The 18,061-nt window shown below is 48.4% G+C and overlaps 1 protein-coding gene across 1 annotated transcript in view; it reads right to left on the bottom strand.

Moving 5' to 3' along the window:
* Nucleotides 1-18,061, bottom strand: part of Ube3c (ubiquitin protein ligase E3C) — a 91,263-nt gene that overhangs the window by 16,644 nt on the left and 56,558 nt on the right. The window contains exons 19-20 of the mRNA XM_076873033.2: nt 15,909-16,156; nt 2,055-2,267 (exon numbers count right to left, since the gene is read on the bottom strand). Coding sequence (XP_076729148.1) covers nt 2,055-2,267; nt 15,909-16,156 — 461 coding nt within the window. The remainder of the gene's footprint in view (nt 1-2,054; nt 2,268-15,908; nt 16,157-18,061) is intronic.

Below are 18,061 nucleotides of genomic sequence, written 5' to 3' on the forward strand. Positions count from 1 at the left end.
TCTCATCTACCATTTCTGTTATGGTGAAAACATTCAAACTCCTTTCTTGGGGCTGGGGCTATAGCTCAGTTGGTAGAGTGTTGTCTGCCTTACATGCACAAGGCCCCGAGTTCAATCCCCAGCACCACAAAACAAGCAACAGACTTTCTTCTGGATTTTTACTGTTGTCTGTAGTCAGCCTACTGTGCACACCAGGTGTGAGTTTTGTGGTGTGGGGATGGAAGCCCCGGGCCCACACCCACCTTGCACCAGAACTTATCCCTATCTAGTGGAGGGATTTCTAAGCTGGGCAAAGTTCATGAACAACCTGAAGGCCTAGATTAGAACTGGGTGATAATATCCATTTGAGAAACAACTGCAAAGTTTACAACAGTATATTTGTGGGTAAAATACAGCTGTTAGATTCAGAAAAGCTCTGCTCTAGAGAAACACCAACCCACCTGTCTTTCCTGTGATTTGAGTTTTTACTCTGAAAAGGAAATGTGAATTGAGAAAGCACAGGAAGTCACACATCTAACAAGTCTGGGCCACATGAGATATTAACAAGTATGCCTTCCAACTCCTGGTGGGAGCCTCTCGCATCATCCCTGAGCAGTCTGACTGTGGCCGTTGTGTGGGGGATGACCAAGGCTGAAGCGGACAGGCCCTGCCAGCACCTCAGGTGCTGCTACCTCAGGCCATCCAGGCCCACTGAGCCCCAGCTGCTGCCTGCGCTCTCCATGTCTAAAGCAGGGCTCAGTGGCAGCCACTCATCTACACATCTCAGCATGCTGCACACATGTCCACTGCAGCCTTTGGCCAAAAGGAGGTTGAGGAACCAGAAAAAGGAGCCCAGTCCTGGTACCCACAACTGCACAAGAACGCACGAGAGTCCATGGTGTGAAGTGTCCCAGGAGGCAGGTGGGAGAGCCTAAGTGGGCTGCGGTGCTAAGGATGTGGAGGGGCTACTGCTGACCAGCAGTTTCTTTTCTAGGACAAACAAAATGTTTTGGTTGGGTACAGCGGTGCCCACCCACCTGCAGTTCCTATGAACTGGAAGGCTGAGGAGGGAGGACTGCAAGTTGAAAGCTAGCCTCAGCAGTTTAGTGAGGCCTGTGGCAACTTAGTGAGACCCGTCTGAAAATACAAATAAAGAGGGCTAGAGGGCAGGGGCTGTGGCTCAGTGGTAGAGCACTTACGTCACATCTGTGAGGCCCTGGGTTCGATTCTCAGCACTGCATATAAATAAATGAAAATAAATAAGGTCCACCAACAAGAACAAGTACAGGGCTGGAGTCGGGCACTGTGGTGCACGCTTATAATCTCAGCAGCATGGGAGGCTGAGGTGCTAAGCAACTCAGTGAGACCCTGTCTCAAAATAAAATATAAAAATGGATGGGGATGTGGCTCAGTGGTTAAGTATCACTGGGTTCAATCCCCAATGCCAAAAAAAAAAAAAAAAAAAGGCTGGAAATGTGGCTCAGTGGAGAAGTGCCTCTGGAAGAACTGAAAGGGAAACATTCTAAAGGTGGCTGCTCGACTCTACAAACACATCAACACCACTGAGCTGCACATTCAGGGAGGCTCCAATTCATGCTGTGACTTCTCTCTCAGTAAAGTTGTTTCTGAGAAAGTTAAGAGGGTGCAGGTCAGTGGCAGAACACTGGAAAAAAAGGAAAAAAAACCCAAAACTAAACCAAACCCCCCAACACAAAACTTAGTTTGAACCTCCAATATAGGCCTTCTTTTCCTTTTAAAAAAGAAAAAGTAAAGTATCAAGAACCACCACTCATTCAGCGAGGCCAGGAAGCCTCCCACAGGGGCTGCACCTGGAGCAGTGTACTCCCAAAGGTCCGTCCTGGCGGTGCTGCCCCATGCCGCGGCACAGGAGCAGAGGACACCGGTCTTGATGAAAGCAGGCGGGCAGGCCGGACCGGCCTCTCACTACAAGGCCCCCCGGCTGCTGGGATTCCCGACTCCCAGCCGCAGTGACTCTCTTAGCAACCTCGGGTGAGTTAAAGGGGCGGTAGAGGAAACGCTGCCACGGGCTGGAGAGACGCAGGGGCCCTGCTCACCTGGGCCTCTCCCAGGTCGTTGTTCACCACGGTGAAGTTCAGCCCCAGCTCCTCCACGTCCTCCTCGTAGCTCTTGAGGAACAGCAGGTTCCTGTAGACCTCGGGGTCCAAGGAGGCTAGGTGGTGGATGTCCACGTCGGCACTGGTGCCCAGCAGCTTGGAGAGGAAGAAGCCGGCAAAGGGCAGCTCCACCAGCATGTTTTCATAGAGAGCCTTCAGACAGGACAGAGCAGGGCACAGGGTTAGCATTCACGGATGCTTCTGTCATGCTTCCTCAACTGAACAGGGTCCTAGACAGTGACTCTTTCTCTGTGGCCATGGCAGGGTGAGCCCGCGGGCCAGGCCTCAACCGAGGCACTCCCTGGGAGCGTCCAGTCTGCCACAGCTCACTGCAGACTGTGTGGGGCTGAGACAGAGTGCTGAGACAGAAGGGACGTGGGCCACTCCTCTGCACTCCCAGAGGGTCAGAGGGGATGGTAGTCGTAGAGCCCTCACCGATGTCCCAAGAATCACCAAGAACAAAGCAGCAGCAGCAGCAGCAGCAGCAGCAGCAGCAGGGATCCTTTCACAGCCCACAGGACAGAGCCTGGAGCCAGGGTGCAGGCAGGGAGACTCCTTCAGAGTCCCCAGCTCCTGGCTCTTCTCAAGGTCACCCTCCCTGTGTGTCTGCTTTGGAGGTACTGGAGACTAAACTCTTTCTCTAAAGACTGGTCGCTGACTTTGAGACCCACTCCAATCCAGCACTGACCCTGTTTCCAATGAAGTCACATTCACAGGCAGGGGATGTTAGGTGGTGAGCAGAGCTCCTCAGGGTCGCCGGCCAGACCATCTCTGCCCCACTGTCCCTGCAGCATAGCGCACGTGTGGCTGTGTTCCACAATGGACTTCATGGGATTTCACAAGTTGAGAAATACCACTGATGCCCACCTTCATATCTAAGGGTGTGGACATATTTATAGTGTAGTTTGTAAGCAGTGAAACACACACAGCTAACCGGTGAAGCTTGTTGACGTCTTCCCCTGGTCATACCTGAGCAGGGACCTGAAGACCAGAAGGGAGCCCTAACCCCACACACGGCACTCTCGCCCTTCCCTCACACCCTCTGCGTCAACCCCTTGTTGCTGCTACGTGGTGGGCAGGGTTCCCTGGTGTCAGGACCTCCCGGAGGGGGCACGCAGCACGCAACCCTTTGTCTGAGATGCCCGATGCTGCCTGTTCTTTTGTTTATTGCTGTGTGATGTCTTTTCCTCTTCACCTGGCGGTGGACACACAAGCTGATGAGTAAATACTGAAGGACAGGCCTGGAGAGCACTCAAGGCTGGGCATGGGGTGTGCTTGCCCACATTAGGTACTGCCCAAGCAGTCTCCAAGGTGCCCAGGGCTGGTGTCAGCACCAGTAATGTGGGTGTCCGTGGCCACATACTCCTGGGCATGGCACTGTTGGCCTTCTCATCTCAGCCATGCTGGGTGTAGCAGGGGGCACCTCGCTGTCTCTCCTGGTAATTAAAGGAGTCAATCAAGCCCTGGTGGTAGCGTTCACGCTCCAGAGACCCTCTAGTGAATGCAAGGTTCCCTGCATCACGTCAGGGGTTCCTGTGGCCCAAGGCTGTAAAATCCAACAAGAACCAGAATTTCACTGTGATGTTTTCAGAAGTCTTAGTATTTCGTTTGGACAGATGGGCCTGGAAGCCACAATAAGCCTTTCTAATATAGCGGCTGGCTGCCACCTCCCAGTTCTCACTATGTGCAGGCGCCATGTTGAGCACAGTGTAGGACATCTGTGACCTCACATACATGTGGCTCTGGGACAAGGTCAGAATATGGCTCCCACAGAGGCCAAGAAAGTCTGGGTTTCCTCTGTGAGCATCTGCGGAGGTCTGCGTTCACAGTGACCCCATGAAATGCTCCCTGCCTTACCTTCCCAGGACAAGAAGCGCAGTGCGATTACCCTACTTTGTAAGTGGACAACTTGGGCCTGAGGGCACCAGCAAGATCAGACAGAGGCCAACAGCTGCACTGGCCCCATACCGAGGGTTATGCTGAGGAAGATGTGCTTGGGCATAGCCAGGAGCCCTTTGTCCCAGGATTTAGAGAGGCACATGTCGCTGGGTGCCTCATGAAGGGCCCCGACAGACAGCTGCTTCATCTGTGGGGTAGCCTCCCACAGATGGCCCAATCAGGAGTCACTCTTCTGCCAGATCATGTCCCATACACTCAGGTAAAAGCTAATGGTCCAGAGCAAACAGCTCCTGGGAGGTGGGGTGCGCGAGGTGCCTCTGGGGAGCTTCTAGAGAGCAGCCCCGGTGCTCTGTCATGGTTCCCAGCACAGCACAGCATTCAGTCATCTCTTTCAAACTTTCTATAAAGTCACGAGCTCCTAAACACACGCTGAAGCCTATATACTCCAATAGAGCGTGCTCACGTGCCCCCAGCCTTTGGTACCGGGACTGAATCCAGGTGCTTAACCACTGAGCTACATCCTTAGCACCTTTTACTTTGCATTGAGACAGGGACTCACCACGTTGCTTAGAGTTTTGCTAAGGTGCTGAAGCTGGCCTCCCACCTCAGCCTCCTGAGCCTCTGGGATTACAGAGGTGTGCCACTGGGCCTGGCTCAGATGCCCTTGAGGTATGTAATCTAAGGACTCACCTGCTGCCATCACCAAAAGACCCAGAAACAGCTGTGGAGGTTTTCTCAAAAAGCAATGAACATTTCAATGTCATGAATCATGCTGGTCACTTTTTTTTTTTTTTGGCCTGGTGGTGCTGAGGATTGAACCCAGAGCCTCGGGCATGCGAGGCGAGCACTCTACCACCTGAGCTAAATCCCAGCCCCTTGCGGGTCACTTCTGACAGGCACTCTGGAGAGTGCTTTTTGCCCGGGCTGTCCATGTAAGAAGCTCAGGGTCAATCAGGTCCCAGCAGCCCCTCCAGGAGACCCTGGCATCCCTGGCTGGTCAGCCACAGCACCCGGCCTGGTGCTCTATTTCTCATCTGAAGACTAATGATTGCCCAATTAATTCTGAAAAGATGGCCAAAAAAGACCCCTTAAGGACAGAAGGAGTAATAAAATGGCAACTCACACTTAGTCATCTATCTACTGACAATGCCAATGAAAAGCTGTTCCCCAAAGTCACGGCAAGTTCAGAGCAGTCAGAGCTATTAACCTGGAGCATGGATGCGCACCATCATGTCCAAGTCAACATTCTGCAGAGCACTGGACGGTGGGGCCCAGGTGTCGAAGAAAAGCCCTCATTTGTACAGCAAACTCTAAAAGTAAACTGCTAGCGTAAATCACCTGACGTTCAATATTTAAGGTCATTGTTTGCCATCTCTGCATTAGTAACAATAAACCAGCAAGATTCCTTAAATATATCAGAGCTACCTGAATTTTAAACAGAAATCCCACTGTGACTCATAAAATGCAAATGCATAGGTATAATTTTTTACATAAGGCAGGTTTAAACCTTTAGAGCATTTAATATACAAGCACTAATAAATGATAGCACTAAAAACTATGACTGCATCAGCTAAATGGATTATAAATTAAATTTCCATAATGTATGCAACTGAGATACAAATGTACGCATAAATCAAGGTATTTTCTAAACACAGGTTAATTATACAACTTAAAAACTGCCTATTTTTTATGCAAAATAATCCACTTAGCATTTTTCAGCCAGTCGCACAACACTTATTCCTAGAAGCATATCAATAACTACCTGTCATGAAAAAACAGCAATAGGTATATGGAAAAAACCTGTAACGTATTTTTCAACTGTCTGCCCTTTATGAGTGTTTATAGCTAGAAATTGTGCCAAAATGATTTGAAATAAAAAGGATTAATTATAGTAGAAGCCTTTTAATATAAGTGAGTGCAGTCGCTGTGCAATTAATGCAAATTGTGGCTCTATCAGGAGAAGAGATGTGAGCCACATTGCAGGTCATTCCTGTTTGCTGCCAAATAACTCCAGTAATTTACTACATTAAGAATCAATAAAAAAATAATGCTTTCCAAATGCATCTCTATCAATCTTCAGGTAGTTCTAAAGTGAACATTTATAACTTAATCTAAAAACTATATGAGATGATGTCTTGCTTTAAGGCCATCCTAACTGAGTAAGCAGATAATAATTTTAATGATTTCAAGTCATGATAACCACAGAGTTTAAAAAACAAAAAAGAAACATAAGGTAAGGATACACCATTTAACAGTGTGTGCTTTGGAACCAGCAACTGGGAACAGGAAACATGGCCTCTGGACTGGCTCATCCCTGGCAGGGACACGCTGCGCCTCCAACCCAGGGCCCAGCACAACCATGGCACCCACGCACTGACAGACGTGTATGGAGTGCTGACTGCACACCAGGGCCCACCTTGCACGGGGACTGTGCACCCGTGAACTGGCCTGCGAGTCCTCCTTTCCTCACTCGACCTTTCTGGTTATGCAGGAATGTGTACACTGCAAGACCCACTTCAAGCCCTGGCCGACCACGATCCTCTTCCAGGCACCAGTCTACACTGTCAGCTCCTATAACACTTGTCCACACAGCTACCCCCACGCTCACACCCACACCTGTGCTCCCTGTGGTGTTCTGGCATCTCACAGGCAGGACCATCACCTGGAGGCCGCCATGCTGCCTGAGGCTGGATGGGCTCCCACCCATTGAACCCTGCCACACCCAATGCTGAGCACAGTTCACAGTTCAGGTTTGCAAGAGATGGACGGCTGCTCACTGACAGCCCAGCAAGTGGCCAGAGCTGGCTTCTGCTGCACGAGGCAGGAGCAACTTGGAAATGTGGAAACCCCGCCTTTCCCAGGATGGCTCCCTCCTGTGGGAGGCTCCCAAGGCCCCAGGAGGCAGACGCCTGCATCTTCTTCTTTGAGACTCTGGTTTTCCAGAAAGGCAATGAACCTGGCAGGCCCTACTGTCTAGACTGTCGGGGCTGTCTACTCCCATAGTCTCACCCCAGCTACCAGGACACCAGGAACCAACCATGGTTCTGATAATAGCCATGCCAGTGGTATCTCTCCTCTTCCTTCAGAAAACTCACAGGGAATGCTGGGAGGGTGGGAGGTGCAAGGCTGGCCTCTCACGGCTAGGAGCGGTCCTCCAGGGGTGGGCAGTACCACTCTGCTCAGCCACGCCCCAGCAGGGGCCTCTGCTGGGACACTGCTGCCTGGGTCTGCTGGGACATGTCTGCCTGCTGGGCTTCCTCTGGTTTCTGCCCATCTTCAGCAGCACCCACCAGTGGTTCTGGCAGAGGCCTGATGGTGGCTGTGAAGGGGTATGCCAACCTCTGGCTCTTCCGCCCGTTTCCGACTGGCTGTCTTTCTGGGCTGGAGCCTCGGTATGTTCCAGAGGCCAGTTCCTCCGCTCACTCTGACTTACGGACATTCTCCTCTCAGCGCATCGTCAGCTGCCTGCTGGCACCCCTAGAGGTGTGGTCATTTTTATTCTGATAATGCCGAGTTGTTTTCTCCAACACAGTCTTGTGATCCTGTCCTCGCTGCTCGGTTCTTGCCACCCCTGTTCCACCCTGGTCACCTGCTGTTGCAGTTCAGTTCTTCACCTGCCGTGACCACCCCAGAGCCTCCTCCAAAGTCAAGGTCTTGACGAGCCTCACTGGTGTCTGTCCCCCACCCCCCATTCCCACAGGGACAGCCAACCACGGCTCAGAAAAAGAAAAGCATCCTTGATGATCAGTGCTTTAAAAACAAAGGGCAGGGCACACCACAAGTGACCAAGACCCATCTCGTGCAAGGGCAGGAGGACTGTGGGAATATCATGAATGGCTAAGACTACAATGAGAGTACTCTGCAGGGGATTGGAACCGTGGATTCTGGTACACACCTGTCTTTTTTACTATGTAATCCGAGTCATTTTTATTTCAAGGTTAAATGCAAAAGGAGAAAATAAATGTGCATAGGAAACTATGATCTTGACTTTAGAACTGTGAGTAGTACTCTGTTTACAACAGAAGCAATGAAAACTGGGATTATTGGTCTGCTGCAAAGCTGGGGGGTGGCTCAGCTGGGGACTGCTTGCCTAGCATGTGAGAGGTCCAGGGTTCCCTCCCCACCACAGAATGGTTAAAAATGTAAATAAAAGCAGGTGTGACACTCAGGAGGAACAGGTTTAAATGAAGCGATCATTCTGTGAAGTATCATTCTCTTTGATTTTTATGCTTCCAGAAACAGAAACATAACTCAAGAGCAAACACACTGTGGGCCGCTGGGGGCTCAGGAGCCTGCCTGCAAAGGGTGCTGACAACAAAGCAGGACATCTTCACTCTAACAGGCAGCTGCTAAGCCCACAGGACCTGCCAGCTGCCAGAGGAGAAGGCCCAGGTGGTGACAGCTGGGAAGAGCAGCTCAGGGCTCAAGCACACCTGGGTACCAGAAGCCACCAGAAGCCACCTGGACCTGCAGGGTGAAGCCTCAGGAAGCACAGTGGCATTTTATGAAGGGGCTCTCAGTAAGGGTGACATCGACTGTTAATCGCCAATACAACAACCTACGATTCATTGAAAGCGTGCTGAATTCCACTGAAATACACAATTATAAACCATGCTGAAGTTATACGATCTAAAATTTCCAAATATATGACCAAGATACTATTGATTTATAGACATTCTGTTCCAATTAAATAAATATTCTTCAGCAAGAAAAAAGAGCTATTTTCAAATAGAATTCAAATATGATAAAGAATTGGCTTCAATAAATACTCTGAACTTAATTGGCTTAAATGGACCCAGGTGCTTCTATCTGTAGGAAGTTCACACAACATTACCACATCCTTGCGCTGTTTATTTATTCCCCACCGGGAGGCTGATTTACAGGCGATGGAGTGCAGTTGTGACCCGCCCCAGAAGCAAGAACCATCAAGAACCATCTGCTAATGGAACTTTTAACTGAAAAGTGACCAGTGACACAAGGCAATTCTTCCCACACAAGATCACTCTTGAAGACCTCTTTGCACTTTATCACAGTAAACAATCACTAACATATGCATTAAAGAAAATTTAAATACATTATGACCCAATAAATACCGATATCAATCAATATGCAGTTTTCCTCTCTTGAAGATTTAGTGTCCAGGTACCACACTGTCAGTGCTACACTGTCTACTTAGACCTGGACAACCTTGGCACGATGATACAAAGTCGACCGTTTGCAATCAGATGACACTGGTGTGAGACAATAGTACCTCTTTAGGAATTTCCATTCAGAAAGCTATGTAAGAAATATCTTAAATATTTGGAACTATAATTAATTGCCATCCTCAAATAAGCGTTGTTTTTAAGAATTACTTTCACTTTTTATCAATCACACACAGCAGTGAGGTTCAGTGAGACATTTTAATACCCATGTGCAATGTGCACGCTGAACCACCCAGCTGCCCTTCATCAGCCTCCTCCCTTCCCAGCCTCTCGTCCTCACTGCTGGACACCCAGGTGGCTTCTTCCAGCATCCACCTGGGAGAGGACAGGCTCCGGTGTCTGTCTGGCTTGTTTACTTGACAGGCTGTCCTTCAGTCCTTTTTTTTTTTTTTTTTTTTTAATAATTTATTTTTTAGTTATAGGTGAACACAATATCTTTATTTTATTTTTATGTGGTGCTGAAGATCGAACCCAGTGCCTCACGCACTCTAGGTGAGCACTCTATCTCTGAGCCACAACCCCAGCTATTTTTTTGTTTTGGTATTGAGGATTGAACCCACTGAGCCACATCCCCAGCCTTTTTAAATATTTTATTTAGAGACAGGGTTTGCTGAATTGCTAAGGGCTGAGGCTGGCTTTGAACTCGCAGTCCTCCTGCCTCAGCCTCCCAAACTGCTGGGATTACAGGTGTGCGCCACTGTGCCCAGCCAGCCCTACTTCTTAGAGCTGAATGATCCGCCGGGGTGTACCTGTGCTCCATTTCCTTTGTCCACTCCTCTGCTGGTGGGCACCCAGATCCAGTCTAGGCCTTGGCTGCGGTGGACCTTCAGGCGTCTGGGCCAATTCTGTGGTCTTGGATACACACCAGAATCTGTTTTCAGTTTCTTGAGGAGCCTCCATCTGTATGTTCTCCCTAAAGGTCCAGTTTATGTTCCCACCAAAAGGTTGCAGGAGTTTCCTTTTCTCATTTGTGACTCATTCGTTCACTTACTTTCTGAGATGCTAGGGATTGAACCAGGCCTTGTGCACGTGAGGCTGGTGCTCACCAGCTGGGCCATGTCCCCAGCCCGAGTGCCCGTGTCTTTACATTTTCACCAGGTTACTTTTTTCTTTTTGAAAACAGATAGCCTAAATGAGGTGAAATCATTTCCTTGTGGTTTTAATCTGTATTTCCCTGATGGTAATGATATTGAGCATTTTTTTTCAGATAATTGTTGGCTTTTTGTATGTCTTTTCTTGAGAAGTGTCTCTTCAGATCATTTGCCCTAGAATTAAGAATTGTCGTTTTCTTGATTAAGAACCTATAGAGTGAAATTGTATTGAGTGATTTGAGTGAATAAAGCACTGAGAAGGGCAAAAAACAAACAAAAAACAAAACAAAATTGATTTTGTGCTGGAGTAGTGGGGCATGCCTGTAATCCCAGCAGCTCGGGAGGCTGAGGCAGGAGGATCCCAAGTTCTAAGCCAGTCCTAGCAAAAACCAGGCGCTAAGCAACTCAGTGAGACCTGTCTGTAAATAAAACACAAAACACGGCTGAGGATGCAGCTCAGTGGTGGAGTGCCCCTGAGTTCAATCCCCCGTAGCCACCCCCCCCAAATCAATTTTGTAAAAGTAGTTTTTTCCTGAGCGGCTTATGTCTTCTGGATATTAACCCATCAGGTGAATAGCCGGCAGGTGGTTTTCCCATTCTGTGGTTGTCGCTTCACTCTGTGGATATGTCTCCTTTGCTGTGCACAAGTTTTTTTGTTGAATAGAATAGAATCCTATTTATGTATTTTTACTGTGTTACCTGAGCTTTTGGGATTCTATAAAAATACCACTGTGTATGCCAATATCCTGAAGTGTTCTCTCTCATTTCCTTCTGAAAATTTTATAGCTTCAGGTCTTAAATTTGGGTCATTGATCCACTTTTTTTGAGGAGGGTGGAGTACCAGGGATTGAACCCAAGGGTGCTTAATCACTGAGCTACATCCCCACCAGCACTTTTTATTTTTTTAATTTGAGTTGGCATCTTGCTAAGTAGCTGAGATGGGCCTTGAACTCGAGACCTGCCTCAGCCTCTTCTCTAGGATTATAGGCGTGCACCACCACCTCCAGCCCCTGATCCACTCTGCGCTGATTTTCATACAGCGTGAGAGAACGAGGACACGGTCATTCTTCGGCATGTGGGTGTCCCCTTTTCCCAGCACATCTGTTGAAGACACTGTCCTTCCTCCAGTGTGCTTCTGACACCTGTGTTGGGAATCACTTGGCTGTAGATGGCGGATTATTCTGGGGTCTCCAGTCTGTCCCACTTTGCCGTGTGCCTGCTTTTCTGCCAGCGCCGTGCTGTTTTCTGCCAGAGCCGTGCTGCTTTGTCTTGAAATCGGGTCTTGTGGAGCCTCAGCTTTGTTCTTTTTGTTCAAGATAGCTTTGGCGACTGGGTCTTCTGTATGTCCTTGGTGTTTTGATGGGGATTTCATCGAGTCTGTAAATTGCTTTGCGTACTAAGGACATTTTAACAATATCAATTCTCCGAATTCATGAATACGTGAGGTCTTCCCATATTTTTGTGCCTTCTTCCAATATCTTTGATCAGAGAAATAACTATAGGATTGTTATTGGTTTTGCCTAAACTCCATTATTTTAAACAATTTTATTGAAATGTAACTTATGTGATTTTCATTTCTGGGAGTGAGTTTTAGCTCACAAACTCTCCTCCCTAGAACCTGCTTTAAGCATGTTATACACATTCCACAAGAGGGTGTTATGAGCAATCTGTCACCTGTCCCCAATCTACAATACTGCTGTCCCATGAGCGCCCCCTTTGCAACAGCTCAAATTATGAGCAGCATATCAATAAACAGAGAGGGAACAGCCAGGTCCCTCTCCTCATCAGACTTACATAACCATCAGTCTCTACACTAATCAAAATGGGATGACTTGTGTGGTGTGTCCCCCATCAGTTTGTGCTGATGGGTGGTGGGACGGATGGGCATTTGGTGACACTGGGGACGTCCGCAGGAGGGCGTAAGACTGGCCCTGCGGCCACCTGCCCCCTCATCATTCTGGCTGCCTGTCGTGCCAAGTGAGCTCTTGTTCCCACACGTGCTCCCAGCCTCTGTGATGCCATCTGCTGTGAGGTTCTACCAGAGTCAAGCCAATGCCAGCATCATACCATCGAGCCTCTTGAAGTGTGAGCTAAATAAACCTCTTTTCTTTAACAGCCGAGATTTGTTACTGCCATAAGGGTTAGCCTAGAGAGAGGTTTTGTTTCTGGGAGTGTCACAGTGAGGTCAGCTGCAGCCCAGTTACTAAACCTGAAAAATGCCTAAAATCTGTGTTATTATAAAAGTAGTGACGTCAGGAATCTGAACAAATGGGTAGCAACCTATAGTATAATACATCTGAAAGAGACATAAATAAAGTAGAATTATTGCGTATTCAAGTTGACTGATGACCTTCCACTGCCCCCTTGCTCTTGAGGCCTGGGGTTTTACTACCATTTGCCACTAATTCACACACATGCACACCTCACTACAAAGCCACCACAATCAAGACATTCTTGCACTGGCATAAGTTAGACCAAGTGCTCAGCAGAGTGGAATTCAGAGTCCTGTTTATGTCAACTTATTTTCAACAAGGGTGTGAAGAACTTCAGGGCCCCAACAGCAGCAGTCTATAAAAACTAACTCCAAAGCCAAAGGCAAGAGCCAAAAGGACAAAGCTGTTAGGAGCACACACAGGAGATGTACCCATGTAAGAGGCTTCTCAGACAGATGAAAGCACCAAACAAAAGACAAGACCGTCAAGGGCACCACATAGAGCTGAAAGGAAGGGTGTGTAGCTCAGTATCTGGAGCACACCGAGGGGTCCAGCCACAGGAACACGCCACAGGCCTGAGTGGCAGGGGACACGCAGTGCGCTACAAGGTGCTCAGCATGAACAGTCCCCAGGGAGAGGCGAGGCAGAATACTGTGGAACCTGTGCACGAATGTTCAGACCATCAACCACAAAAGACAAAAACCAGACAATCCAAACGTCCCCCCATGGGTGAATGGACAGAAGGCACTGTGCCCACACCTCAGTCTGTGACCCTCCATCAACCATGGCGGGAATGGAAACGTCTCACCATGTGCACAAGGCCTTGTGAAGTAGTTGAGCTTATTCCACATCAGGCCGACAAAGGTTCCCTGAAGCAGAAGGTGTGGCTCTGAAGGGAAGGACAGGGGAAGGGTGGACAGAAAAACTTGGTCAACATGCAAGCAATCAGCCCAGCATGGTCTAAGGGAGACCTGGCCGGAAGCTGAGCCTGCTGGTGACGTCTGTGGCACAGTCAGTGCGTTTCTAAAAACTGCTGCAGGAGAAGCACTAAGTATCAGGCACCTGCTGTTCATACCCATGTCTGTCTGTCTGTATTGGTACCAGGGAGCGAGCCCAGGGGCTCTTAACCACTGGACCAACATCCCCAACCCTTTTTGAGACAAGGTTACACTAAATTCTTAGGGCATTGCTAAGTTGCTGAGGATGGTTCTGAAACTGTGATCTTCCTGCCTCAGCCTCCTGAGCTGCTGGGTTTACAGTGTGCCACTGTGTCCACCTTCTTCCGCTTTTAAAGCAATGGAAATAAAAAGTACTTTCAGGCCACATAAATTTTGCCCTAAAAACTTCCTCAAATGTAAAAAAATTTTACCTACCTGTTAACAATACACCACACATCCATGGGTAACATAAAACATTAATTTTACTTAATAAGAATTTTATTAGTAGAAATGCTGTACGCAGAATGCAGTGACACTTTACAGTTGCCAGACATGAGCTGTGTCCTTCTGTGATACCTCAAGCAATGCACTCAAAATAAAAAATAAGTTAGGAATCAATATATGGAAGGCCCAGGCTGGCTGGCAGAAGCTGGTGCTAGGGGGCACAGACAAGAGGACAGAAGAGGGCCAGCAGTCAGCCCTCAGGAGGGTGCTGTGGCTACCCGGCACCCTCTTGGGATGCTCTTATTCTGGCATCTGACTCAGACAGAGAAGGTGGGGTAGGACTCATCAAGTTGCTCTGTGAGTGCTGGCAGGAGGGCCTGAAACCAGGGAGTTCCTGCGCACGCGAGAGGCCCTTTCCCTCTGCCATCCGACTGCCATGAGTCCCATGGGATCCGCTCATAACGCGCCCCTCATTTAGGAAAGTTTAAGCCAAAGTTCCAGCTCCCAATTTTACTGGAATACTTGCTTAGCCACATTCTTATAGAATTAGCAACTACCACCATTAAGTTTACTTAAAATGCAAAAAGTAAAAAACAACAAAAACCCCAAATAAAAATGAACAACCCAGAAATATAAACTTGTAGGTCAAAGCTCCCTATTTTAGCCAGGTATGGGGACACATGTCTGTAATCCCAGCAGCTTGGAAGGCTGAGGCAGGAGGATCCCAAGTTCAAAGCCAGCCTCAGCAATTCAATGAGACCCTGTCTCTAATGAAATATAAAAATGGGGTGGGGATTTGGCTCAGTGGTTAAGCACCCCTGGGTTCAATTCCTAGTACCAAACAAAACAAAATAAAAAATCTCCCCATTTAAAAATGTTAGTAACTAATAAATGAAAACAACGCTTTTTGGACTAAGGTTCATCTGTGGGGGGCAGTAGCAATGCTGGTCTCCAAAGCACACCCCCAGTTAGTGTGGGGATCAGAAGGGAAAGCTTAGCAGCTCAGGAGCTGGCAGGCCAACCCCCAGGCTAACAGCTCTGGAGGCTGCCACACAGCAGCTCTGCTTCCGACACTCCACCCCAGGCCTGCAGCAGCCATGGGCACTGTGACAGGTAACCACAGGAGCAGAAGCGGAGACAAAGCGGCAGGGACAGACAGGCCCCCTTTAGGCGTGGTGCAGTGAAAGTCCCTCAGCTGCTGCAAACTTGTACCTGTGTAAGGAATGTAGAATGCATCTCCAATAGAACTGCAGACTCCCTGCTTTGATGGACCCCAAACTTCCTTATGTATTAAAGTAAAAGCCTGCGGTGCCTGGGACTCGGGCTCTGGGAATTACACCTCTAGTCAGTGGCGCTGCTAAGAGAGCGTTCCTTCCAGATCTCAGTGTCCTGATCCTCATTCCCGCTGCACTAGGTTAGGACCACATGTACCCTTGTCTTGTTCCTGACTGGAATTGGGGAGAACTTACCCCTGAAGCTCCTGCTCTGTTACATAATTAATCGCCCTCACAATGCAGGCTAATAAGTCCAGTTTGTACCCATGACTGGCAGATGTTAACATTTTGGCTTCGAAAGCATCACCAGAATATCATCCTCCGACATAAAATTTTTGTATAATTTGCATAAAATATACACAACATATTTAAACTATACTGAATAACTGTGGGCTTGCTTCCATCTCATAGCACTTTAAAAATATTCACTTTCAATATTATCCATAAAGCAACTGAGAGAAGACTTGAAAATGCTTACAGCACGTACACCTGTGTAGCAGATAACCATTGTAAACCATCTCCAAATCAGATTCTATCTCGTTGCCTGTATTTGTATACTGTGATCATTTTGAAGGATGTAATTACTGCGCATGTAAACATACAAAGATAAATGTAGTTGTTACATAAATACATACTATTTAGGATTCACCAAGACAACCTTTAAAAATTCTGAACAAAGATTATGGATGAAGCAGAGACCATGACACACAGAAACAGAATGGCCACTTTACCTTTCCAAGCATCCTGCCTAGGAAGTAGTAATGTCTGGCAAAAGAATCTCCCACGAGCATCTGAGCAGCCGGGTTGGGGTACAGAAGCCCTTCATTAGTAGTCTTAAAGAACCCCTGGTTGGGGTTAAATCCTGATTTTAGTAGTTCATTTAAAAACTCCCTGAAAATACCACCACCATCGATGCCAGCTTCATCCAGGCCATGGGCGTTGAGCAAATGCACACGGATCCGCTTTTTCAAATCAGGCTCTGTTCAGAGAGGAGGGAGGGCAGGAGGAAAGGGGTTAGAGAAGGCAGTATAACAAGCAGCACTGCAGAAGTCCCAGCAAGGGCAGCAAGGGTGCCCAACACTTCATAAAGGGTGCCCAACTCTTCATAGAGTGTGGCCTGCAAATTTGCCAAGTGGAAATGCCCAACCTCGGTCCATCCATGAACCACTTTTTCTTTTTTTGTACTAGGGATTGAACCCAGAGGTGCTTAACACTGAGCCACATCCCCAGCCCTTTTTTGTATTTTATTTAGAGACAGGGTCTCACTGAGTTGCTTAGGGCCTCGATGTCTCAGCCTCCTGAGTTGCTGGACTACAGGCGTGACCAATGCACCCAGTGACATTATTTTTTCTAAAGGCAAATTAGAAATACCTAACTACACAGTGAGGTTTAGTGGGATACGACCTACGAAAAATATTAAACTGATTTTATCCTAATGCCGGCTGTTCTTCAGGAAAAGCATGTTAATTATAATTGCCCATTAAGTGAAACAAAATCCACCCACTGACACACACGAAGGGAGGTTCTCAGAAACCAAGACAGGAAACCTGAGGAGCCCAGGGGAGGAGCTTCCCACCCAAGTAGCTGCAGCACAGCCACCCAGCAGTCTTTGGAGCAAGCACAGCTCTCTCTGCACATGCTCATATGGAAAAATAGCGTCCAAAAGGCCCACGCTGCTGCACAAGATCAGCCACCGTTCCTGCGGGCACTTGTCCACTCACACGCAGTCAAGACTGTTCCCCAGAGGAGCCTGCTCCAACGATATGTGGAATGACCACATCACCTGAGGCTATGACAATGACTAGCCAACAAAGCAATTCAGACATTTCTCGGAAATTTAATGTTCCAAGATGCAAAATGCCCTAGCAAAATACCCAACACAAGCCTTAAATATTCAAATTCATAAGCCTAAATTAGAGAATATTTCTAAGAATTTAAACCATCACAGCCAGGCTTGGTGGTGCATGCCTATCTTTCCAACAACTCTGGAGGGAGAGGCAGGAGGATCCCAACATCAAGGCCAGACTCAGCAATTTAGTGAGACTCTGTCTCAAAATAAAACTAAAAAGGGGGGCTGAGGATACAGCTCGGTTGGTACAGTGCTCGGTTCATGTGCACAGGGCCCTGGGTTCAATCCCCAGCACCAAGGGAGGAAAAAAAGAACAAAAACAAACAACCCTCCGCCCCCCCAACAAACAAAGGAAAGAAAAAACCCAAACCAAGTCCAAACAGCCCCCACAACCAGCAGGACACACACTGCCCTACGGACGCCTCTGCAGGTCCGGGCGAGTGCTGTCCCCCTGAAGGGCCTCCACACTCTTCTCTGGATGTGATGCCAATCTCTCACACACTTACTGTTTTGTCACGTCTCATGGGGTCTGAAGGCAAATCTGACAAGTAACTATTGAGTACCTGCTGTGTGCACTGAGCGAAGGGGAGAATGAGTCTCCCTCAGGCAGGTCTAAGCACCTCAGTTGGGGACAGAAGCACCAACTCTGCTAATGAAATGACACGATGCAGAACCATGCCACCGACCTGTGAGGGCACAGGGGGTCCCGCCAGGGGACGGCAGCTTTTCAACTATGTGCTCCCCTCCAGTCCACCCAGACTCAGGTAGACTGGCAGGCAGGGCGCCTCGGTCCACCTCACATGTAGGGTTTGAAAGACAACATCCACGGCAAGAAAGATCTGACGTGGGGAGAGTTCACGGCTTAGACTGCGTGAACTCACCGGGGCCTCAGGTCACACTAGCGGGTTACGAACAAATGATGTGAAAACCACTGGGAACGGAGTAGGGGACGGTGGGTCAGCTTCTTCCAGTGGCGCCACAGTGAAACAAGAGTAGCTCTTCAGTCCAGCTCAGAGAATCACCACAGGGCTGGGA

Source organism: Callospermophilus lateralis, chromosome 1, assembly GCF_048772815.1.
Source record: "Callospermophilus lateralis isolate mCalLat2 chromosome 1, mCalLat2.hap1, whole genome shotgun sequence".
In the NCBI taxonomy this organism is placed as follows: Eukaryota; Metazoa; Chordata; class Mammalia; order Rodentia; family Sciuridae; genus Callospermophilus; species Callospermophilus lateralis.